This window comes from Lolium rigidum, chromosome 2 (assembly GCF_022539505.1).
Source record: "Lolium rigidum isolate FL_2022 chromosome 2, APGP_CSIRO_Lrig_0.1, whole genome shotgun sequence".
Classification (NCBI taxonomy): Eukaryota; Viridiplantae; Streptophyta; class Magnoliopsida; order Poales; family Poaceae; genus Lolium; species Lolium rigidum.
The window spans coordinates 257,984,784-258,010,152 of NC_061509.1; the positions used below are offsets into that span (position 1 = coordinate 257,984,784).

Below are 25,369 nucleotides of genomic sequence, written 5' to 3' on the forward strand. Positions count from 1 at the left end.
CCCACGCTCACAGAAGGTAGAGGAAACAGGTTCAACTAGCGGGCGCATTCAGCCAGCGGCTGACTCAACCAATGCCGACTGTGCCGATGTCCTCCTCACCGTTGCTGCTACATCTGGCGTCCTCTAGGGGCCGAGTTAGGGTCGCAGCTTCCTCAAACCTCGGCGCCACTGGCAGCGGCAGCTTCCCGCAATTCTTACCAAGGGCGGTGGAGCGCATCCGTGATGGTGCCGCTATTCACTTGGCCAAGCGAATTGAGCGCCTACCCGTCGAGGTGAGCAAACTTCTCTCTCAACACTGCAACGTTTGCTATGCAGTTCAATATTGTGCTGCGGAGAAGAAGTTAGGACTACGTATACGTAGTAGCACTTGTGATGAAGTTTCCTTGACAAAGTCCCCCTGTTCAGACTGCTTTCACCAGTAGCCCGATAATGAGCAGCTGTGTGAGACCCCTCAAGCAACCACAAACCTGTGATCCGGTCATGCTGCTCCATGGCTTCGACAGGTTCGTGCAATTCTGGGACGCCTTTACGATATATATTTCCAGTTTCAGATAATATGTGGATGCCGAGTCATCTTGTAGTTATATCATGTACTCTCCCCGTCCCAAAAAGGATATCACTGGCTTGTCTAAATTTGTATATATATATCTAGATGCGATTTACTGTATAGATATATCCAAATTTATAGCAACATCTTTTTTGGGCGGAGGGGGTGTATGTATTTAGCCGTATGTACTATGGACCCTTTATACAAGTTCAGATACGTATATACAGTTCTTGTCTAGAGTGGAGGTACACCTACCCGTTACTGGAGGAGGCTGGACTGGAGGCTTGGGCAGTGGATGTTCTTGGATGGGGCTTCTCTGATCTAGGTATGCCCGATTCTGCATGACACGGGATTTTCGTCATATTTTTTACCCCTTCTGATTCTCCTTGATTGGCTCCTAGAAACAAGACCACCATCCCATGTTGCATCAAAGCGCGAGCATCTTTACCAGGTACATGTTACTTACTGCTGGTGCTGGTTTAATTCCTATATAGGTTCTAAACTCTTTCGCCATTCTAGTTTGGCGACGAGCTAGGTGACAAACCAGTACCTCAAGTCATTGCATATAATATGAATCTTTAACTGACCATAGACACTACTGCCCAGTTGGACTGATTCTGTTGTCTAGCGAATGGTGGTGATACGATCCTTACAGCATAACTACTTCTTTGTGTAGTTCTGGAGATCATACATCAAAAGGCCTATGGTGTTAGTTGGACCCAGCCTTGGTGCTGCTGTTGCCATTGATTTTGCAGTGAACTACCCGGAAGCGGTACAAACATGTTAAGACTCAGTGTATTTTTTTTCCATACTCTGAATTCTTAGCACATAATGATAGTAGATAAAAAGACTGATTTATGTCGATAACACTTTCAATAATTTAAAAATTATACACCCACTGCATCCACTTACTAGCTTTCTCACAAATCGTATGTGGCGAGTTCTTCTTTCTATCATCACAATAATTCGGAAATACTTGTGTACACAGCCTAATTTTGTCTTCTTGCTTTTATTTGTTTCTTTCTCACAGGTGTCAAAATTGATATTCATTGGTGCAAGTGTATATGCTGAGGGCACAAGAGATATGACGAGATTTCCTATATTTGTTCCATATGCTGGAGTGAGTTTTTTTAGCTGCATAATTAATTTTGGCTTTTCTCGAAATAGATTAATTTATGATGCCAATTAACATCATTTGCTCCATCAATGTTTGTAGTATTCACTTTTAAGTTTTTATTGACATGCATTGTGGTTATTGTGATATCATGGCCCAATGCTTCATAGGGTTGATAGGATATCGGTACCAACAAGGTATACCTTCTTTTCTATAAGCTCATCTTAAAAAAAGGCTCCGAGGTTAAGTATGCTTGGCTTGGAGAGATTTGCGGATGGGTGACCGACCAGAAAGTCCTTCCCGGTTATCAATTAAACTTACAAACATCAGCTACACCACTATGACCCTAAACCCTGGAGTACCACATCTGCACCACTACCTATTATGGAATTAGTAACATATACATGTTGTGTAAGTTACTCCCCACAACCAACCTAAAAATTGAGCATGCTTGAAAAAATATACAAATTTTCCAAAGTGTTAAGCAAAACATGCACGTAAATATTGACCCACCAATGAATAGGACACCAGTTCAAAGCAGTAACCAATATTATGCCCGGATATACGAGCAATTTCAGACCAAATAATTATTATCACTACACACTCAAAAGTAATTATATGCAGATGAGGTCCAGAGTAATAAACAAGTATTATCTAAATAAAACACAAAAGGAAAGACAATTGACCAACACGGTTCATAAAGAACATGAAATCGCTTGCCTTTAGCTCAGTTAGATTTTTAGTCACAGTCGCATTACTGAAAATTATGGTTATGCTCACCCTAAAGAACCGTTCATGTTGGATGCTCCACTTGGTACCAGATAAATCAAATGCATGGTATTCAGTTGTACTTGTTGAAATGCACTTTAATCTATTTTCTTCCTTCTGCTGCCCCAGGTATTTTTACTGAAGAGTCTTCCACTGCGATTATTAGCTACACGTTTGGCATTTAAGATAATTCCAAATGGATTGATGTTCTTTGACTGGGTCCAAGTAAGCCTCGGAATTAAACAAACTGACTATCATAGTTATTATCCATCTGTTAGTTTTTCCATGTCTTTTTAAGTGGTACTCAAATCTTCCAGATGATTGAAACTTTCCACTCTTCTGCAATAAATTAGTTGGTCTAGTTCCATGTGGACGCAAAATACATTAAACTGTGATATTTCTGTTTGGATCCTTCAAAGATGATTACATACAGATCATATTCTTTTTGTTGTCTGGTGGACCATTTTCAATAGTTCAACTGCCATGTATAATTTAATATATTTAATATTAGATGTTTCGGTTTCACTCTACTTTTGGGATCTGAACACATATGTTTTGGCTTTACTGTATTCAGATTGGACATCTGCATTGCCAACTTCCTTGGTGGGAGGATTCTACAGTTGATTTTATGATTAGTGGTGGTTACAATGTCACAAACCAAATAAAACAGGTCCTTCCCTGCGAACATCTAGAATACGAGTTTTCTCATTGTTCATGTCAAAATTTTCTTATTTGCTTCTCCAATTACATGCTGGTCTAGTCATGAAGAAATATTGCAGGCTAGTTGATCCTTTCATTGAGTAGTCTTTCCTACTCAGTGTTGTAATTGCTAGAGGCTCTTTACCATTACAACAAAATGCATGAGATGAAAACTACCGCTATAAGGCACACATCATTTAGATACTAATACCATTTTATCTATAGCCATCAGTAGCACTACTTAGAATATCGTTGTAAAAATGGGAACAAATTTTCAAGAATAGTTTGAATTTTGGTCATAACAATTGTGTTTCTTTTGTATACATGGTTGAGATCTCCTTCATCCATGCAGTATGGACAAAACCTACTAGGTGGAAAATGTACTTGTATCAATACTTAGAGTCTTAGACCACATAATATGACTGGCTGTTATTGAAACTGAGCAAAAACTCCAACCTTACGATAATGGCATAGTTACAACAACTAGCCATATTTTTTTAGACCACAACAGCTCACCGTCTTGCAAGTTGAAGTTGTATGCGTGGAACTCATCAATTTGCTCAATAAACTCCTTGGTTAAGAATGTGCTTAGTACTTCGTGTACTCTGCTAAGTTTACACTACAGGAATGCTACTCTACGCCGACGGCCGGCTGCCCTCGGCGTAGCCACGCCTTGCCCTCGGCGTAGGCTACGCTGACGGCAGCCCTCGGCGTGTCGCCTCGGCGTCTGGGTCCCTCGGCATTGGTAGGTGGGCCGTCGGCGTAGAGCTAACCCTCGGCGTCCTGGCTCTATGCCGACGGTGAAGAAGCCCCTCGGCGTTGACGCCGTCGGCGTAGCGTGGCGGCGCGTCGTCGACGTTAACGGAGCGGCCAGCAGACGCCGACGGCCAACCCCTCGGCGTAGAGAGACGGGAGAGGCGACGTGGCGCACGGAGGCGCACCCTAGCCAGAGGCTATGCCGAGGGCAACCCCCTCGGCGTATGCATGCCCCATGCAGCGCCACCGTGGACACGCGGCAGCACCTGGCGCGTCGGGCTACGCCGAGGGCAACCCCCTCGGCATAGACCTGACCATATGGCCCTATGCCAGGGTCTATGCCGACGGCATTACCCTCGGCATAGGAGCCTGCCATTTTTTTTTGTTTTCCAGTTCCAGTTGCAATGCAATCCAGTTCATATAATCGACCAAATTCGACCAAATTCACATAAATATCATATAATCGACCAAATTCATCCAAAATCGACCAAATTCATCCAAAATCAACCAAATGTACCATAATTCATCCAAAATCACCATAATTCACATAAATAGCATGAAATCCACATAGTAGCATACATGGTGCATGTAGTAGCATACAAGAGGAGAGTGCCATGTCATCCAATACATAGTAGTAGGTAGCAAATGATGGCAAGCAAGAAGCCCGGTGCCGACTAGCGGAGGAAGGACCCGGGCGGGGTGTGTCCGCCCACATCGTTGGCGAAACGAGCAGCCCGGGGTTTCGCTCCGGTAGAAGCTGCAGAAGAACCACCTGGAGAAGGACCGGTAGCACGCCCAGGAGAAGTCGACGGAGAGGCACCGGGAGTAGTCCCGGGAGTAGTCGACGGAGAGGCACCAGCAGAACGCCCGGGAGACCGACCACCTTCATGAACCGGTGTGACCTCGCGCCCACCCGGCGATGCCCGGTTCCCGGACCATCCCGTTCCCTACGTGTTCCCTACATGTTAGCAACTTGCGAGGCAAAGGAAAGTGGTAACTACCGGTTTGGCAAAGAACTTACCTCCGGTGTGGATCCGTAGTAAGTCGCAGCGAAAGCTGCCCTCGATGGCATGATAGGCATGTCCCCCGCCACGGTAACTCGAGCCGGTGGCGGTGTACCAGTAGACATAGAGATCATCATTTCCTGCAAGATAGGTTACAAGTTAGGCTTTGCAGAAATAAAGCATCAAACTGAGACTTGTCATCTACTTGCGCGAGAAAGAAGATTCAGACTTACTGATATATACGTCATATAGGCCGTATTCTGCCTATTCCACTGGGCAGCGGTCTGCTGATACGCTTCATTGCAGGCTTCGAAGGCCGCCTCGAAGTCAGGCTACAATTTCAGAAACAATGAATCTCGTAAACACTTAGCCATGTAGGAAGGAAAACCGGAAAGAGGATGAAAATGAGGAAACTTACATCGTAGGCGGGTGGACGAGCAGGCCGTGGACGAGGCTGGGGGCTGTCGGCGGTGAGGGTATGCTTGAGGCGCGTGTAGCTCGTGGAGTGGGTAGGCTTGACCGCCTTATTCATCCAAGGGAAACGGCCATGCGGACGCCCGTGCCCCGACAGGACCAACGACTCCTCGTCGACCGGAATGCTCAAGGGGTCATTGATGACCCACAAGTATAGGGGTGTATCGTAGTATCTTCGATAAGTAAGAATGTCGATCCCAACGAGGAGCAGAAGGTGTTGACCATGTCGCGATAGTCCTCCTTGGCGGCCTTGGCATTGCCGTAGTGCGTAGGCCGAGGGCAATGCGGGATTGGGCTTCCGCCGTCCGCATCATGTCATATATCTGGGCATCATGAAGCACCACCCCAGGTGGTGCCTCGGCCATCTGCATCGCGAAAAGAAAAGTTAAGCGTACCACAAATGAGACATGGCGGGAAATGAATGAAGGTCGTTCCATGTATATACATACCTTTTTCCCCTTAAAGCGGGTGTAGTCGCGGTTTCCCGCGCGGTGTGTGCCAGCACGGTGCCTCGGTTCTCCATGTTACGCCTCGACACGGCACGCAAACTCCTCGTCTGCCCGAGCCACCTCGCCCTAATCAGCTCCTCCCATGCCTCCCTATGCTTGCTCGGCCCACTCCGGACAAACCTGAAAACGCAATACTCAGCTCAAGATAATTCAATGAAAACTTAGCAGCAATGTAGAATCTCATTGACATTTTACTCACCGACATGTACTCCTCAATGGTCATTGCCCATTCGTCCGTAGGCTCGTTACCAACATAGTACTCCTTCTTGACCCTCTTACCCTTGTTAGCCCGAGAAGGCACTAGCGCTGGTGAACTTTTGGTTGTACCATCTGCTGCGGTGTCAACCTCTCGCAAGCGCCACGCAAAGTGAGACGCGCCTGCGTGTCATGCTCCGGGTCCACACGATAGAAGCACTTCAATCATGCATAAATCAGTTGTGAAAGTCATGAGTTAGCACATTAGGGTCATCAACTATGAACGGTGCTCGAGAAATATATGCCTTACCCGAACTTGGTGGTCACAGCCTCGGCGGCTGTCGCGAAGCCTACGGCGGGGGCATCCTCATAGTCCGCCCAAGTAGTGGCTAGCTTCGTCGGGCCACCGGGGACCGTGCTAAGGGGAGTGTATCTGCCGGGCCAGAACTTCTTAATCGAGGCCCCAAGCAAGGCTGTTAGGCATGCGGGGGGGCTTGGCATCCCATGTCCGATTCTTTGCAAATAAATCACACATTAGTACACATGCCAAATTGTTTATTATGCCCAAGATGAAAATACATGTTCGAAATTTCTGAAGTAGTACACTTACTCATCGCTCGAAGGAATGATAAGGGCCTTGTCATCATGGGTCTTCGGCTCCTTCCTCGCATCGGGGACTCTAGCTTCTCCACGAAGCTTCAAGGGCTTCGGCGCACCCCCATCCTCCATCACCTCCAACTCAGCCCTAGAGTCCGACTCGTGTGTAGACTCCGTCTCCATCTCCACCTCCCCACTAGACGGACCCTCTAGGTACAACTCGGGAGCCACGTCGCCGGAAGCGGAGGGTGGCTCGTCAAAGTCCATGTGTACCCGCCGCCACCTCGTCCTCCACCTCGTCCTCCTCGTCCTCGTCCTCGACCTCCACCTCGTCCTCCTCGACCTCGTCCTCCATCGGTACCATCGGCGTAACGCGGATTTTGCACCGGGGCTCGATCACTCCGTCTAGTGGGTCTAGGAATATTCCTCTTCACTGCGCCGGCGTCTTAAGCAAGCTCTCGGAGTACGCCTTGCCGCTGCTCATATTGTCCGATCACCTGCATTGAGAAGAATAAAACAGTTAAGCACAAAGACATATTATATGAAGATACTAAGAATAAAAGGCACAATGCAATTAAGAAGCATGTTGACATAATAAAATGAAGATACTAAGAATAAAAGGCACAATGCAATTAAGAAGCATGTTGACATAATAAAATGAAGATACTAAGAATAAAAGGCACAATGCAATTAAGAAGCATGTTGACATAATAAATACTAAGAATAAAAGACCCTCACCAGCCATCATCGCTCTCATGCTCACTCTCATACTCCATCTCTTTCTCTTTCTCTTTCTCTTTCTACGGCCCACTATCACTATCACTATCTTGTGAGTACAAAGTTGAAGGGTCGACGGGTGGAGGCTCATCATAATTGTCATTCGCCTCAAGTAACTTCTCGAGCATAGATATGTCCTTTAGATCCACCAGTGACTCACCACGAGGTTTCGCATCGTTCCCGAGGTCCTCTTGAACAAACGGTTCTAAAATATATTCCCCGAAGTCCTGTTCCTCTTGATAGAAAATCCCCTCGTATGTCACGGGGTCAATGTTGTTGTAATCATCCTCGGAAGGGAATCGGTAGGTTACCATGTGGCGATACACTGGAAGACGACTTCCCAACCCTTGAGTTCCGCTTTACGGCATGGGTAGGGCAAATAATAAACTTGCTTGGCTTGGTGAGCCACAATAAAGACATCGGCTCCGCTATAGGTGGTTGAAGGCTTAACTTCAACTAACCCAATGGACTTATCACTTCTCTGTCCACCTATTGGGTCGAACCAATGACACTTGAACACGACGATATTGAGTTGCACGTTCGTACGATTGAATGTCAACTCGTATACACTTTGTAACCTTCCGTAGTAATCAAAGTTGTTGGCTCCTTTGGTGAAGACCCCGGTATTTATCGTTTTGGGATTCGCCGGCCCTTACAGTGCGTCTACGTGTGGAAGCGAAACCCATTCACATCATACTTCTCATACTTGGTCACCTCACGGCTACAACCTTGGGAAACACATTTCAACTCATCTATCATATCAACGTTTCTCTCACGGCCCTACAAGAACATTTCAAATTTGTTGTGTGCATTAGTTACGTGTAATAAGAGGGACAAGTCACGTGTTGCAATGTAAGAGGAAAGGTTAGAAATTACTTTTTCCATGAACCATGTCACAAAGTTTTTATTAATTCCGGGAGCACCGTCTTTCGGTAGAGTGTCCATCTCCGAGGTTTCGGGCAATTCATCATACGGCCACATTTCATCCGTGAATTCGCTGAAAGGAGAAAATAAGCATTAGACCGAGACGAGGTTACTAGCTGCAAAGTAATTTGTTCACCATTTTACCTTACGAATGGGATCACTTCCTCCATGTTCATAAGCACATATAGCATTATACAATCCTTCTCTTCGTTCTCCAATTTATATTTTGTTCCTTTACCAGACCTTGCCACCGGGGAATTGGAATAGTTTTAGCTTGGGGTCATTCTCGGGCACGTCGACATTGTAACGAGTGACCGGGTTATGCTGAGTGGGAACATCATCGGGATAGTACGTTGTCGCGGCATCTGCCATCTCCCGAAGGCATATTGCCTCAGCTATGCATGCTTCAATCTTGGCCTTGTTTCCGGTTATCTTTCGAATATACTTAAACTCTCTCTCAATACGGAAGCGCCAACGAAACTGCACCGGACCACCCAAGAGTGCCTCGTTGGCGAGGTGCACAATGAGATGTGCCATCGGAGTAAAGAAGCACTGGCGGAAATATCATCTCCAAATTGCATAGCAACTCCGGCACTGTATGTTGTAGCTTTGCAATAACCTCGGGACATATCCGCTAGCACGGAGCGTGCGGAAGAAATGGCTCAAGCTGCGCAAGCACTCGCCGGACTTTCTCGGGGATATACCCTCGAAGCATCACCGGCATGAGCCGCTGAATCCATATATGATAGTCGTGACTCTTGAGCCCGGTGACTTTTCCCGTCGAAAGATTAACTCCCTTACTCATATTCGAGCAATAACCATCCGGGAACATCACGACGTATTTGAGCCACGCGAATGCCTCCTTCTTTTGGATGGAATCAAGGCAGAAGTTGGCATGCGGCTTGAACCAATTCTTTTGACGGCCAATAGGACGCTTCATGTGTAATTTTTCCCTATCACGGAGGATCTCAATATCGACTCTAGCCTTGACATTATCCTTTGACTTCCCGGGAATGTTCGGGCATGTGTGAAAGACGGACTCCGCGACATTCTTTACGGTGTGCATCACATCGATGTTATGGGGAAGTTCGAGGTCCTTGTAATACTCGAGCTTCGTTAAAGCCGCCTCGTGAGTCCGGTTGTGCGTTACACCATATCCCTCAAATTGATGGCCGGTTGGCGTCGGCTGCGGCACGAGAGCACGTAGCTCGGCTTCAACAAGTGTACCATCAAACTTCGGCACATCTTTTTTCATGCACAACTTTGCCCTTCTTGAAGTTCTTTTTGTCTTCTCTAAACGGATGCCTCCTTTTGAGGAACTGTCGATTCGTGTCAAACGCAACATACTTGCGACCCTTCGTAGCCAAAGGAACTCAAGCCGATGCACTGCTACCTGGGCATGGCCACTTACCAGCTGTACACCATCCACATGTTAGGGCGTACCCGGGCATGTCATGCATGGTATACTGCAACCAAACTCTCATGCGAAGTTTGTCTTCGATGCTCGGTCGTACGTCAATGTCCCGTGGTGCCAAGAGTGGTTCAAATCTTCCACAATCGGCTGCATGTAGACACTCAAATTCTTCCCCGGGTAATGAGGGCCTGGAATGATCGGCGACGAAACATGGTCTTCCTCGTCATTAGGACTCCGGGAGGGAGATTGAGCGGAATAACAAACACGGGCCAGCAAGCGTAATTGGCGGTGGACATACCATATGGATTGAAGCCATCTGTTGCTATCGCAATTCGACATTCCGAGCCTCGGCTGCCTTAAGGCGGTGTTTTGTATCGAAGTTCTTCCATGCCGTACCATCGGATGGATGTCCCATCTTCAACTTCTTGTTTTCGTCCACGAATCTCTTCCCATACTTGTGCCACGTCATCTGTTTGGCTGTCTCCTCGTGCATGTAAAGCCGCTGGATTCTTTTTATGAATGGGAGATATCGAAGAATCGACTTTGCGGTGCTTGACTGCCTCACCGACCATCCTTTCCCGTTACCTCTTCATACCTAGACTGCTTACGGATGGGACGAGTACTTGTCCTCCGCATACTTGTCTCCAAAATAGAACGCAGCCTTTCGGACAACGGTCTATCCTTTGATAATCCATGTTGAGGTCCTTCATAATTCTCCTCGTCGCGTGCGAGCTTTGAGGCGAGACAATGATCTTTGGGCAACATGTTACCGGTTGTTTTCGAGACTTGCTTCAAAGCCCTCACGGGTGGTGTTGTACCGGGTCTTGTCGGCTAGACATTGGGAGATGGCATCGAGCTGAGAAATCGCGGCGCCCTCGTACGAGAGGCCTCTTAGCCGCGGCAATCATATCATAGAAGGCCTTCGCGGTTGGCTCTGGTTCCTCCGGTTACGGCGGCGCCTCCGGTTCGCGGCGCCTCGGTTCCGGCGAATCCGGGACATCGGCATGGACGAGATCATCTAGAAAGTCTCTAACTCCATCGTACGCATTGCCATTGAGCCGCTGCCGCATCACCTCACCTCTGTCACGTTCGCGCTCATCAAAGTCGATTTCCGTGACGTACCCATGCATATACCCATATTGCGGAAGGTGTCTATACATTTCATCCTTCCCACGACGTTGACGCTTCACGCGGCGAACACGGGGGCAAAGTGCCCGAACCAGCCCCTTTGTACCACGCGCTAACTCATTCACTAGAAAATGGGTCTTCCTTGTCCACTCATCTTGTTTTCTCGGTCGCACTAACACGCTCATTGTACATCCATCCATTATCAGCCATCCTCACGCTTTATTGGGAGCCAAACCACGGACATAGCATTTATATCAAATAGGAAATTAAATGCATCATATTTTTATTTATTTTACCGGGCGAAACGCATGCATCAACCTACATCTCTACTAGGTGGGCTCCTAGCAGCCGCCGGATCCGTAGTTGGCTACGTTCTCCATGCTCTACCCGGTCCAAGTCAGAATTTCGGCAGCACCTCCCCGCTGCTCTCCCGATACACGTCTCGGCAAAAAGCCGAGAGGATGTGCATCCGGAGAACAACGGGGAGCGCCGCCGAAATCCTGACTCGGACCGGAGTAGAACATGGAAAACGTAGACAACTACGCATCCGCCGACTGTCCCGTAAATGCCGCAAGCGTTACGGTTCAAAATATGCGGACCACTAATGCATATTTATCCGCGTAACGCTCGCGGACGGGAAGTGACACCTAGGTTACGCAAGCTGGACTTGGAAAATGAATCTAGTGACATAAGAAAATGCGGAGAAGGGGAGGCGATGTTTTAGCTCACCCTCGGCGGACGGAGAGAATCACGGACACGGCGACAAGGAGGTCACGACGGGGCGGTCACGACGGGCCGGTCACGACGGGGCGGTCACGAGGTCGGCGGTCACGACGGCACCTATTTCCATTCAATAAAAAACAAATTATTTCACATTTCACATTTTCTATTTGTATTTCTATTTCACATTTTCTATTTCACATTTTCACATTTTCCATTTGTATTTCTATTTCACATTTTCTATTTCACACTTTCACATTTGCTATTTCACATTTTCACATTTTCACATTTTCTATTTTCACATTTCACAAATTATTTCACATTTCACATTTTCTATTTCTATTTCTAAATAGCATACAATCTTAGATGGAATTGCAAGATTGTACAAAAAAAAACTTACAAAAAAAAACTTACGAGAGAAGAGATGAGGCGAGGGGCTCGCGGGGTCGGCGGGAGGGGCAGCGGGCGAGGCGGCGGGATAGGGGAGAGGAGGGCGGGGCAGGGGGAGGAGGGCGGCCGGGGAGGGGGAGGGGCAGCGTGGCGGGCGGCGGGATAGGGGAGAGGAGGGCGGGGCGAGGGAGAGAGGAGGGCGGCGGCGAGGGAGGAGGGCGGCGGCGGAGGGGAGGGGCGCGGGCGGGGAGGGCGGCCGGGGAGGGAGGGGCAGCGGGCGGCCGGCGGCGGGCGGCCGGCGGCGGCGAGCGGCGGGCGCGGGCGCGGGCGGCAAAGTTGGGCGGCGGCGCGGGGCGAGTTTGGTGGCGGCGGCGGGGGCGGTTGGGCGTTTAGGGTTTGGGAGCTGGTCTGGCTCGACCAGCTCCCATGTAACGGTGCGGCGCGGGCACATATGCCGACGGCCGGCTATATGCCGAGGGTGGCCGTCGGCATAGAGTTTTTTTTTCTCTTATTTTTTTTATTTTTTTCTCTTATTTTTCTCTTATTTTTTTCTCTCTTATTTTTTTGGAATACAAAATTGACCAAATTTCTTAGGAACGGGGTGATTAGAATAGTTTATCAAAAGTTATACACCTCAAATTTAGAAGCTACATAAACTTATGAACGAATGCATCTTAGATATTGAATTCCATGTGTTTGTACCAAATTGCTACCACCACTACACAAGGTACAACTGAATGGAGATAAAAGAAACATCTATCATCGAGTGTTGTCAAGGGTTAAGCATAGATCCGACGAAACCCTAGTTACGGTGACCACGCGGTCTACCCCTTTGACTGCATCCCATCGGGGTCCCCGGTGGGCATATGCCTCCATTTGAGCTTGGTTAGGTCATAGGTACATGTGGAAACAAGGATCATCACATATGATCTCAAGTTTCTCTCCGGTTCACCTCCGAGGAGTTCCCCTATACATGCGAGAATCTGCCTAAGTGTAGTAACCCCCGTCAGAAGCCGGACACACCTGGGGGTAGCCTTGAATATAAAACCATCTCAAATCACTTTTGTGCATTCCATGTGGACACACACAAGTTTTGGGGCCATTCTCTACATGCGATGCTCGATTTCCGGCGAAACCCTAGTTACGATGACCGCGCGGTCTACCCCTTTGATCGCATCCCATCGGGGGTCCCCGGTGGGCATATGCCTCCATTTGAGCTTGGTTAGGTCATAGGTACATTTGGAAACAAGGATCATCACATATGATCTCAAGTTTCTCTCCGGTTCACCTCCGAGGGAGTTCCCCCTATACATGCATAATCCGCCTAAGTGTAGGAACCCCCTGTCCGAGAAGCCGGACACACACAGGGGGTAGCCTTGGATATAGAACCATCTCAAATCACTTTTGTGCATTCCATGTGGACACACACAAGTTTTGGGGCCATTCCCTAGATCCGATGCTCGATTTCCGACGAAACCCTAGTTCCGTTGACCGCGCGGTCTACCCCTTTGACTCGCATCCCATCGGGGGTCCCCGGTGGGCATATGCCTCCATTTGAGCTTGGTTAGGTCATAGGTACATGTGGAAACAAGGATCATCACATATGATCTCAAGTTTCTCTCCGGTTCAACTCCGAGGGAGTTCCCCCTATACATGCGAGAATCTGCCTAAGTGTAGGAACCCCCTGTCCGAGAAGCCGGACACACCTGGGGGGGTAGCCTTGGATATAAAACCATCTCAAATCACTTTTGTGCATTCCATGTGGACACACAGAGGTTTTGGGGCCATTCCATAGATCCGATGCTCGATTTCCGATGAAACCCTAGTTCTGTTGACCGCGCGATCTACCCCTTTGACTGCATCCCATCGGGGGTCCCCCGGTGGGCATATGCCTCCATTTGAGCTTGGTTAGGTCATAGGTACATGTGGAAACAAGGATCATCACATATGATCCCAAGTTTCTCTCCGGTTCAACTCCGAGGGAGTTCCCACCTATACATGCGAATGTCTGCCTAAGTGTAGGAACCCCCTGTCCGAGAAGCCGGACACACCGGAGGGTAGCCTTGGATATAAAACCATCTCAAATCACTTTTGTGCATTCCATGTGGACACACACAAGTTTTGGGGCCATTCCCTAGATCCGATGCTCGATTTCAGACGAAACCCTAGTTACGTTGACCGCGCGGTCTACCCCTTTGATCTGCATCCCATCGGGGGTCCCCGGTGGGCATATGCCTCCATTTGAGCTTGGTTAGGTCATAGGTACATGTGGAAACAAGGATCATCACATATGATCCCAAGTTTCTCTCCGGTTCAACTCCGAGGAGTTCCCCTATACATGCGGAATGCGCCTAAGTGTAGGAACCCCCTGTCCGAGAAGCCGGACACACCTGGGGGGGTAGCCTTTGATATAGAACCATCTAAAATCACTTTTGTGCATTCCATGTGGACACACACAAGTTTTGGGGCCATTCCCTTGATCCGATGCTCGATTTCCGATGAAACCCTTGTTACGGTGACCGCGCGGTCTACCCCTTTGACTCGCATCCCATCGGGGTCCCCGGTGGGCATATGCCTCCATTTGAGCTTGGTTAGGTCATAGGTACATGTGGAAACAAGGATCATCCCATATGATCTCAAGTTTCTCTCCGGTTCAACTCCGAGGAGTTCCCCCTATACATGCGGGAATACGCCTAAGTGTAGGAACCCCTGTCCGAGAAGCCGGACACACCTGGGGGGTAGCCTTGGATATAGAACCATCTCAAATCACTTTTGTGCATTCCATGTGGACACACACAAGTTTTGGGGCCATTCCCTTGATCTGATACTCGATTTCCGATGAAACCCTAGTTCTGTTGACCGCGCGGTCTACCCCTTTGACTGCATCCCATCGGGGTCCCCGGTGGGCATATGCCTCCATTTGAGCTTGGTTAGGTCATAGGTACATGGTAAAACAAGGATCATCCCATATGATCTCAAGTTTCTCTCCGGTTCAACTCCGAGGAGTTCCCCCTATACATGCGGAATCCGCCTAAGTGTAGGAACCCCTGTCCAGAAGCCGGACACACCAGGGGGGTAGCCTTGGATATAGAACCATCTCAAATCACTTTTGTGCATTCCATGTGGACACACACAAGATTTGGGGCCATTCCCTTGATCTGATACTCGATTTCCGATGAAACCCTAGTTACGTTGACCGCGCGGTCTACCCCTTTGATCGCATCCCATCGGGGGTCCCCCGGTGGGCATATGCCTCCATTTGAGCTTGGTTAGGTCATAGGTACATGGTAAAACAAGGATCATCCCATATGATCTCAAGTTTCTCTCCGGTTCAACTCCGAGGGAGTTCCCCCCTATACATGCAGAATCTGCCTAAGTGTAGGAGCCCCCTGTCCGAGAAGCCGGACACACCTGGGGGGGTAGCCTTGGATATAGAACCATCTCAAATCACTTTTGTGCATTCCATGTGGACACACACAAGTTTTGGGGCCATTCCCTAGATCCGATGCTCGATTTCCGATGAAACCCTAGTTCTGTTGATCGCGCGGTCTACCCCTTTGACTGCATCCCATCGGGGGTCCCCCGGTGGGCATATGCCTCCATTTGAGCTTGGTTAGGTCATAGGTACATGTGGAAACAAGGATCATCACATATGATCCCAAGTTTCTCTCCGGTTCAACTCCGAGGAGTTCCCCCTATACATGCGGAATCCGCCTAAGTGTAGGAACCCCCGTCCGAGAAGCCGGACACACACAGGGGGTAGCCTTGGATATAAAACCATCTCAAATCACTTTTGTGCATTCCATGTGGACACACACAAGTTTTGGGGCCATTCCCTTGATCCGATGCTCGATTTCCGACGAAACCCTAGTTCGTGTGACCGCGCGGTCTACCCCTTTGATCGCATCCCATCGGGGTCCCCGGTGGGCATATGCCTCCATTTGAGCTTGGTTAGGTCATAGGTACATTTGGAAACAAGGATCATCACATATGATCCCAAGTTTCTCTCCGGTTCAACTCGAGGGAGTTCCCCCTATACATGCGAATCCGCCTAAGTGTAGGAACCCCCTGTCGAGAAGCCGAACACACCTGGGGGGTAGCCTTGGATATAAAACCATCTCAAATCACTTTTGTGCATTCCATGTGGACACACACAAGTTTTGGGGCCATTCCCTTGATCCGATGCTCGATTTCCGATGAAACCCTAGTTCTGTTGACCGCGCGGTCTACCCCTTTGACTGCATCCCATCGGGGGTCCCCCGGTGGGCATATGCCTCCATTTGAGCTTGGTTAGGTCATAGGTACATGTGGAAACATTTAGGATCATCACATATGATCCCAAGTTTCTCTCCGGTTCAACTCCGAGGAGTTCCCCCTATACATGCAGAATGCCGCCTAAGTGTAGGAACCCCCTGTCCGAGAAGCCGGACACACCGGGGGGTAGCCTTGGATATAGAACCATCTCAAATCACTTTTGTGCATTCCATGTGGACACACACAAGTTTTGGGGCCATTCCCTTGATCCGATGCTCGATTTCCGATGAAACCCTTGTTACGTTGACCGCGCGGTCTACCCCTTTGACTGCATCCCATCGGGGGTCCCCGGTGGGCATATGCCTCCATTTGAGCTTGGTTAGGTCATAGGTACATGGTAAAACAAGGATCATCCCATATGATCTCAAGTTTCTCTCCGGTTCAACTCCGAGGAGTTCCCCCTATACATGCGAGTCCGCCTAAGTGTAGGAACCCCCTGTCCGAGAAGCCGGACACACACGGGGGGTAGCCTTGGATATAGAACCATCTCAAATCACTTTTGTGCATTCCATGTGGACACACACAAGTTTTGGGACCATTCCCTAGATCCGATGCTCGATTTCTGACGAAACCCTAGTTCTGTTGACCGCGCGGTCTACCCCTTTGACTGCATCCCATCGGGGGTCCCCCGGTGGGCATATGGCTCCATTTGAGCTTGGTTAGGTCATAGGTACATTTGGAAACAAGGATCATCACATATGATCTCAAGTTTCTCTCCGGTTCAACTCCGAGGGAGTTCCCCTATACATGCGAATCCGCCTAAGTGTAGGAACCCCTGTCCGAGAAGCCGGACACACCTGGGGAGTAGCCTTGGATATAGAACCATCTCAAATCACTTTTGTGCATTCCATGTGGACACACACAAGTTTTGGGGCCATTCCCTTGATCCGATACTCGATTTCCGATGAAACCCTAGTTACGTTGACCGCGCGGTCTACCCCTTTGATCGCATCCCATCGGGGTCCCCCGGTGGGCATATGCCTCCATTTGAGCTTGGTTAGGTCATAGGTACATGGTAAAACAAGGATCATCCCATATGATCTCAAGTTTCTCTCCGGTTCAACTCCGAGGGAGTTCCCCCTATACATGCGGAATCCGCCTAAGTGTAGGAACCCCTGTCCGAGAAGCCGGACACACCTGGGGGTAGCCTTGGATATAGAACCATCTCAAATCACTTTTGTGCATTCCATGTGGACACACACAAGTTTTGGGACCATTCCCTAGATCCGATGCTCGATTTCCGACGAAACCCTAGTTCTATTGACCGCGCGGTCTACCCCTTTGACTGCATCCCATCGGGGGTCCCCCGGTGGGCATATGGCTCCATTTGAGCTTGGTTAGGTCATAGGTACATTTGGAAACAAGGATCATCACATATGATCTCAAGTTTCTCTCCGGTTCAACTCCGAGGGAGTTCCCCCCTATACATGCGGGAATCCGCCTAAGTGTAGGAACCCCCTGTCCGAGAAGCCGGACACACACAGGGGGTAGCCTTGGATATAGAACCATCTCAAATCACTTTTGTGCATTCCATGTGGACACACACAAGTTTTGGGGCCATTCCCTTGATCCGATACTCGATTTCCGATGAAACCCTAGTTACGTTGACCGCGCGGTCTACCCCTTTGACTCGCATCCCATCGGGGGTCCCCGGTGGGCATATGCCTCCATTTGAGCTTGGTTAGGTCATAGGTACATGGTAAAACAAGGATCATCCCATATGATCTCAAGTTTCTCTCCGGTTCAACTCCGAGGAGTTCCCCTATACATGCGGAATCTGCCTAAGTGTAGGAACCCCCGTCCGAGAAGCCGGACACACCTGGGGGTTACCTTGGATATAGAACCATCTCAAATCACTTTTGTGCATTCCATGTGGACACACACAAGATTTGGGGCCATTCCCTTGATCCGATACTCGATTTCGATGAAACCCTAGTTACGGTGACCGCGCGGTCTACCCCTTTGATCTGCATCCCATCGGGGGTCCCCGGTGGGCATATGCCTCCATTTGAGCTTGGTTAGGTCATAGGTACATGGTAAAACAAGGATCATCCCATATGATCTCAAGTTTCTCTCCGGTTCAACTCCGAGGAGTTCCCCCTATACATGCGAGACTGCCTAAGTGTAGGAACCCCCTGTCCGAGAAGCCGGACACACACAGGGGGGTAGCCTTGGATATAGAACCATCTCAAATCACTTTTGTGCATTCCATGTGGACACACACAAGTTTTGGGACCATTCCCTAGATCCGATGCTCGATTTCCGACGAAACCCTAGTTACGTTGACCGCGCGGTCTACCCCTTTGATCGCATCCCATCGGGGGTCCCCGGTGGGCATATGGCTCCATTTGAGCTTGGTTAGGTCATAGGTACATTTGGAAACAAGGATCATCACATATGATCTCAAGTTTCTCTCCGGTTCAACTCCGAGGGAGTTCCCCTATACATGCGAGAATCCGCCTAAGTGTAGGAACCCCCTGTCCGAGAAGCCGGACACACCTGGGGAGTAGCCTTGGATATAGAACCATCTCAAATCACTTTTGTGCATTCCATGTCGACACACACAAGTTTTGGGGCCATTCCCTTGATCTGATACTCGATTTCCGATGAAACCCTAGTTACGTTGACCGCGCGGTCTACCCCTTTGATCGCATCCCATCGGGGGTCCCCGGTGGGCATATGCCTCCATTTGAGCTTGGTTAGGTCATAGGTACATGGTAAAACAAGGATCATCCCATATGATCTCAAGTTTCTCTCCGGTTCAACTCCGAGGAGTTCCCCCTATACATGCGAGAATCCGCCTAAGTGTAGGAACCCCCTGTCCGAGAAGCCGGACACACCTGGGGGGGTAGCCTTGGATATAGAACCATCTCAAATCACTTTTGTGCATTCCATGTGGACACACACAAGATTTGGGGCCATTCCCTTGATCTGATACTCGATTTCCGATGAAACCCTATTTCTGTTGACCGCGCGGTCTACCCCTTTGACTGCATCCCATCGGGGGTCCCCCGGTGGGCATATGCCTCCATTTGAGCTTGGTTAGGTCATAGGTACATGGTAAAACAAGGATCATCCCATATGATCTCAAGTTTCTCTCCGGTTCAACTCCGAGGGAGTTCCCCCTATACATGCGGGACTCTGCCTAAGTGTAGGAACCCCCTGTCCGAGAAGCCGGACACACCGGGGGGTAGCCTTGGATATAGAACCATCTCAAATCACTTTTGTGCATTCCATGTGGACACACACAAGTTTTGGGGCCATTCCCTAGATCCGATGCTCGATTTCCGATGAAACCCTAGTTACGTTGACCGCGCGGTCTACCCCTTTGACTCGCATCCCATCGGGGGTCCCCGGTGGGCATATGCCTCCATTTGAGCTTGGTTAGGTCATAGGTACATGTGGAAACAAGGATCATCACATATGATCCCAAGTTTCTCTCCGGTTCAACTCCGAGGAGTTCCCCTATACATGCGGGAATCTGCCTAAGTGTAGGAACCCCCTGTCCGAGAAGCCGGACACACCCGGGGGGTAGCCTTGGATATAAAACCATCTCAAATAACTTTTGTGCATTCCATGTGGACACACACAAGTTTTGGGGCCATTCCCTTGATCTGATGCTCGATTTCCGACGAAACCCTAGTTCTGTTGACCGCGCAGTCTACCCCTTTGATCGCATCCCATCGGGGTCCCCGGTGGGCATATGCCTCCATTTGAGCTTGGTTAGGTCATAGGTAAATTTGGAAACAAGGATCATCACATATGATCCCAAGTTTCTCTCCGGTTCAACTCCGAGGGAGTTCCCCCTATACATGCGAGATACGCCTAAGTGTAGGAACCCCCTGTCCGAGAAGCCGGACACACCGGGGAGTAGCCTTGGATATAAAACCATCTCAAATCACTTTTGTGCATTCCATGCGGACACACACAAGTTTTGGGGCCATTCCCTTGATCCGATGCTCGATTTCCGATGAAACCCTAGTTACGTTGACCGCGCGGTCTACCCCTTTGATCGCATCCCATCGGGGGTCCCCGGTGGGCATATGCCTCCATTTGAGCTTGGTTAGGTCATAGGTACATGTGGAAACATTTAGGATCATCACATATGATCCCAAGTTTCTCTCCGGTTCAACTCCGAGGAGTTCCCCCTATACACGCGAGATCCGCCTAAGTGTAGGAACCCCTGTCCGAGAAGCCGGACACACTGGGGGTAGCCTTGGATATAGAACCATCTCAAATCACTTTTGTGCATTCCATGTGGACACACACAAGTTTTGGGGCCATTCCCTTGATCCGATGCTCGATTTCCGATGAAACCCTTGTTACGTTGACCGCGCGGTCTACCCCTTTGACTCGCATCCCATCGGGGTCCCCGGTGGGCATATGCCTCCATTTGAGCTTGGTTAGGTCATAGGTACATGGTAAAACAAGGATCATCCCATATGATCTCAAGTTTCTCTCCGGTTCAACTCCGAGGGAGTTCCCCCTATACATGCGAGATCCGCCTAAGTGTAGGAACCCCCTGTCCGAGAAGCCGGACACACACGGGGAGTAGCCTTGGATATAGAACCATCTCAAATCACTTTTGTGCATTCCATGTGGACACACACAAGTTTTGGGACCATTCCCTAGATCCGATGCTCGATTTCCGACGAAACCCTAGTTCCGTTGACCGCGCGGTCTACCCCTTTGATCGCATCCCATCGGGGTCCTCCGGTGGGCATATGGCTCCATTTGAGCTTGGTTAAGTCATAGGTACATTTGGAAACAAGGATCATCACATATGATCTCAAGTTTCTCTCCGGTTCAACTCCGAGGAGTTCCCCCTATACATGCGGAATCCGCCTAAGTGTAGTAACCCCCTGTCCGAGAAGCCGGACACACCTGGGGGGGTAGCCTTGGATATAAAACCATCTCAAATCACTTTTTTGCATTCCATGTGGACACACACAAGTTTTGGGGCCATTCCCTACATCCGATGCTCGATTTCCGACGAAACCCTAGTTCTGTTGACCGCGCGGTCTACCCCTTTGACTGCATCCCATCGGGGTCCCCCGGTGGGCATATGCCTCCATTTGAGCTTGGTTAGGTCATAGGTACATGTGGAAACAAGGATCATCCCATATGATCTCAAGTTTCTCTCCGGTTCAACTCCGAGGGAGTTCCCCCTATACATGCGGGACTCCGCCTAAGTGTAGGAACCCCTGTCCGAGAAGCCGGACACACCTGGGGGGTAGCCTTGGATATAGAACCATCTCAAAACACTTTTGTGCATTCCATGTGGACACACACAAGTTTTGGGGCCATTCCCTAGAGCCGATGCTCGATTTCCGATGAAACCCTAGTTCTGTTGACCGCGCGGTCTACCCCTTTGACTGCATCCCATCGGGGGTCCCCCGGTGGGCATATGCCTCCATTTGAGCTTGGTTAGGTCATAGGTACATGTGGAAACAAGGATCATCACATATGATCTCAAGTTTCTCTCCGGTTCAACTCCGAGGGAGTTCCCCCCTATACATGCAGAATCTGCCTAAGTGTAGTAACCCCCTGTCCGAGAAGCCGGACACACCGGGGGGGTAGCCTTGGATATAAAACCATCTCAAATCACTTTTGTGCATTCCATGTGGACACACACAAGTTTTGGGGCCATTCCCTAGATCCGATGCTCGACATGGGGGGAGGATGATGAACGGTGGTCGTGGATCTTCACAACCACCGCTTCAGAGGACACCCCCAGCGAGGACGAAGATTTTGACTTCTCTGATTAATATGTGTGTGTGTCGAGTCCGTGTGTCTAGCGTTAAGTGCTTTCACTACTAGGGAAAGGCCCATTGCCGGCGCACCTAAAACGCCCATTGCCGGCGCACCACGAGCCCGCCGGTGCGAACGCGCCGGTGATAAAGGGACACTGCCGGCGCACCTGGTTGTTCGCCGGCGATATGTCAGCTACTGCCGGCGCACCACAGAGCTTCGCCGGCAAAGATTTATTCCACCGGCGCACAATCGGGTGCGCCGGCGATGGTGCATCCAGCACTGGCGCATGCCACGTGCGCCGGCAATGTGTCATGTAGGTGCGCCGGCAATTAATTCGAAAATTCTTTTTTCCAGCTTTTTTCCAGCATATTACAATACATATTTGACAGCAGTATATATTTACAACGCAGTTCATATTTATACGGTATTACATGCAATATGAGAAGCACATAGAGAGCCAAGTTTCATTTCGGTATCGGTACACAAATACGCAAGTCTCGTTTCGGAATGTGTTGATTCATACAACACATGTGCATATGCAACACCGAACGGCGAAGTTTCACAAAGTTAGAAGTCTTGGTACATAGTCGTCACAAGTATCGTCATACACCTCACAATGTAGGTCCTAACCTAAACTAGAATCACATAGAACATGACCAACATGGTCATGACCATCATCACGAAGGCCATGGTCTTCATCCGGTTCCTCCTCATGTCCCTCATCTCTCCCGCTAGATAACGGGCGTATCTTCCTTCCGCCTCCACCCTAGTGGGGTATCCCTTGTAGGCTGTTGCCGCTGAAACGGTGCACACTGTCTCCGACAGATCCTCCCGATCGTCGTAGACTCCAGGAACCCTCCCCTTGTACACGACATATGTCGTCGGCATCTCCATTCACAAGACAAGTAAAACGTTAGTACCAATGCAATGAACAAGTGCCAACTCAAATAAGAGACAAGTAGTATGAACTAAATAGCATGTGCCTCATACTTTGTTGGTCGAAATAAATAATAACATACGGGGATGGGGTCGGTGAGGCTAGGTAGGATGCACAATAGATTGATATTTGTGGCCATCACACCAAGCCTCACCGGCCCCACCCCGAGTGTACAAGTGACCGGAACATTTTAATCATCGGCCAATGCAATTAAGAAGTGCGAACTCAAATAGAAGACAAGTAGTACGAATTAAATAGCGTGCCTCATACTTTGTCGGTCGAAACAAATATTAACATCCAGGGATGGAGTCGGTGAGGCTAGGTAGGATGCACAATAGATTGATACTTGTGGCCGTCGCACCAAGGCTCACTGGCTCCACCCCGAGTGTACGATTGACCGAACATTCTAATCATCGGCGAACTCCAAATACGAGGCAAGTAGTGGTCGAGTAAATGCAAATAATTATTAAGCTATGTACGCCATAATCTTGAAATATATAGCAAAGTAAATGAAACTACGAGACACAGGTTCACATGCACATTCATACAACTAAATAAAAGCAACTAGTCGATTCTATGGGAATATATAACAATTATTACGATACGGAAGTTCAAGGACATATCGTTCAAGCTTTAGCAAGTGTTCCCGTCGTAGGATCGGGTTGTACGCCTAGGGGGAATGGACGGCAGCCCTCAAGCGAGTTGAACGGCCTCTCATCACGCGACATCTCCAAGCGGAGGTCTATCTCGTCATTAGGTGGTAGACCATAGCCGTAGAAGAACTCGCCGAGACCTATTGTTGACATCCTGCGGGATTATCGTGCAAATGAACCGCTGGATGCGACCCCAGATTCTTTCTAATCTCTCTATCGGGGACATCCGCCATGTTTGCAAACCTGTTTCCGAGATTATCCGGCAGCAACATGTCATCTGCGTACTTTATGTACTCCTCGCATCCGAAGGATGGCGTACCACGCGTCCATCCCATTGTCGGGCGTCGGTCGCACCGAGGGCAGGGAAGTTGGTTGTGTGGGTTAAGACGAAGCCTCCTCGGGATTTCCTCTCTACTTTGAGGGGGCCTGCCTTGTTGGCGAAGCCGGTGAGAGCATCATTGAGAAGGGCCCCGATGTGGGAGTAGTCTTTCTTGCGGTCCCTACCGAGTCAAGATAGACCGCATGCGCAGTGTTGCGGGTGCACGACGATGAGGGTGCGGAACTTGTCTCTGCGGAAAACACACGGATTAACCTTTGGAAATGCAAATGGAGATATAGGATAGAATGGTGATGGGGGACTAGCGAGTGATTACTTACTCGGGGAAGTAAGGGATGAGAATGGCGCCCTTCTTAATGTTCGCCGGCATGAAATCCTCGACCTGTCCGGGTGGCAATCGCGCGATCCCCGGGGTTGCGAGATGATGCTCTCCCGCATATAGAAGGGGTCCATGATCGCGATGGTCGGCGTCCCCTCCTTAACAATGCAGGGAAGACATGCTAAGAGCAACTAGGCGAACCACACTAAAGTGGAGCGCTTGCATGCGATAGATGCTGAAGATGTCGTTGAACCGGATGAAGCACAAGTCCGCGGGTACTTCTCGACGAAGTTCATGCCGGTTGGCACCTTCGCCACGAAGAGAGGGTAACCAGGATCTTTTGATTTGAGAAGAAGGTTCTCCCCATGCAAGACAGGTCTCATGCAAGCTCCTCATATCCGGGGTGAGTTTCTTCACGACATGCTCGGCAGCATCGGTTGACCCAAGTGATGCGAGAGGTCGCCAATTGTTTGGCAACTTGTCAAGGAGTGGGACCTTGTCCTTGGATTTGGCCACCGCCGCCTTGTCTTGGGCGTCCTTCTTATTTGCCCTCTTCCTCTTCTTGGGTTGTAGTGCTGGACCATCCATCGCCGTAGTGGCCGTAGCACGGAGTGTGTTTGGGCTCAACATATTTTTGACGGCGGCGGTGGCGACCTCCTCGGGATTTTCCTCCTCATCGGCCGTTTCTTGAGAATCGAACGACTTCTTGGAGCACACATATTTGAAGCCCGGCGCATCCTCATGGACAACTTGTGAAGACGTAGGAATATCCCATTGGAAGTTGTCACGTTCATATTCCTCGGCCTCACGGCGCGGTGGCTGTTGTGGTGGGGCGCCGACCTGCGGCGCAGCTGGCCGTTCTGGCCAGGGGCGATGACCACGGCGCGCCGCCGGCGCGTCGTGGAGGGACGCCGACATGTGGCGCCGCAAGGTGCTTGTCTTTGCTTGCCGTCGACCCCGAGTAGGTGTTGATCCGAATTAGGGTCTTCGGCCATAGCAGTACCCAACCCTTCGGTGAGGCCGAGATTCAACGGGCTAT

General features: G+C 49.6%; 1 protein-coding gene across 1 annotated transcript in view; it reads left to right on the forward strand.

The window, feature by feature from the left end:
* Positions 1-51: 51 nt before the first annotated feature.
* Positions 52-25,369, forward strand: part of LOC124688628 (uncharacterized hydrolase YugF-like) — a 27,766-nt gene continuing 2,448 nt past the window's right edge. Inside the window, exons 1-8 of the mRNA XM_047222281.1 lie at positions 52-272; positions 406-503; positions 775-872; positions 949-998; positions 1,224-1,319; positions 1,578-1,667; positions 2,559-2,654; positions 3,004-3,099. Coding sequence (XP_047078237.1) covers positions 72-272; positions 406-503; positions 775-872; positions 949-998; positions 1,224-1,319; positions 1,578-1,667; positions 2,559-2,654; positions 3,004-3,099 — 825 coding nt within the window. The 5' untranslated portion in view covers positions 52-71. The remainder of the gene's footprint in view (positions 273-405; positions 504-774; positions 873-948; positions 999-1,223; positions 1,320-1,577; positions 1,668-2,558; positions 2,655-3,003; positions 3,100-25,369) is intronic.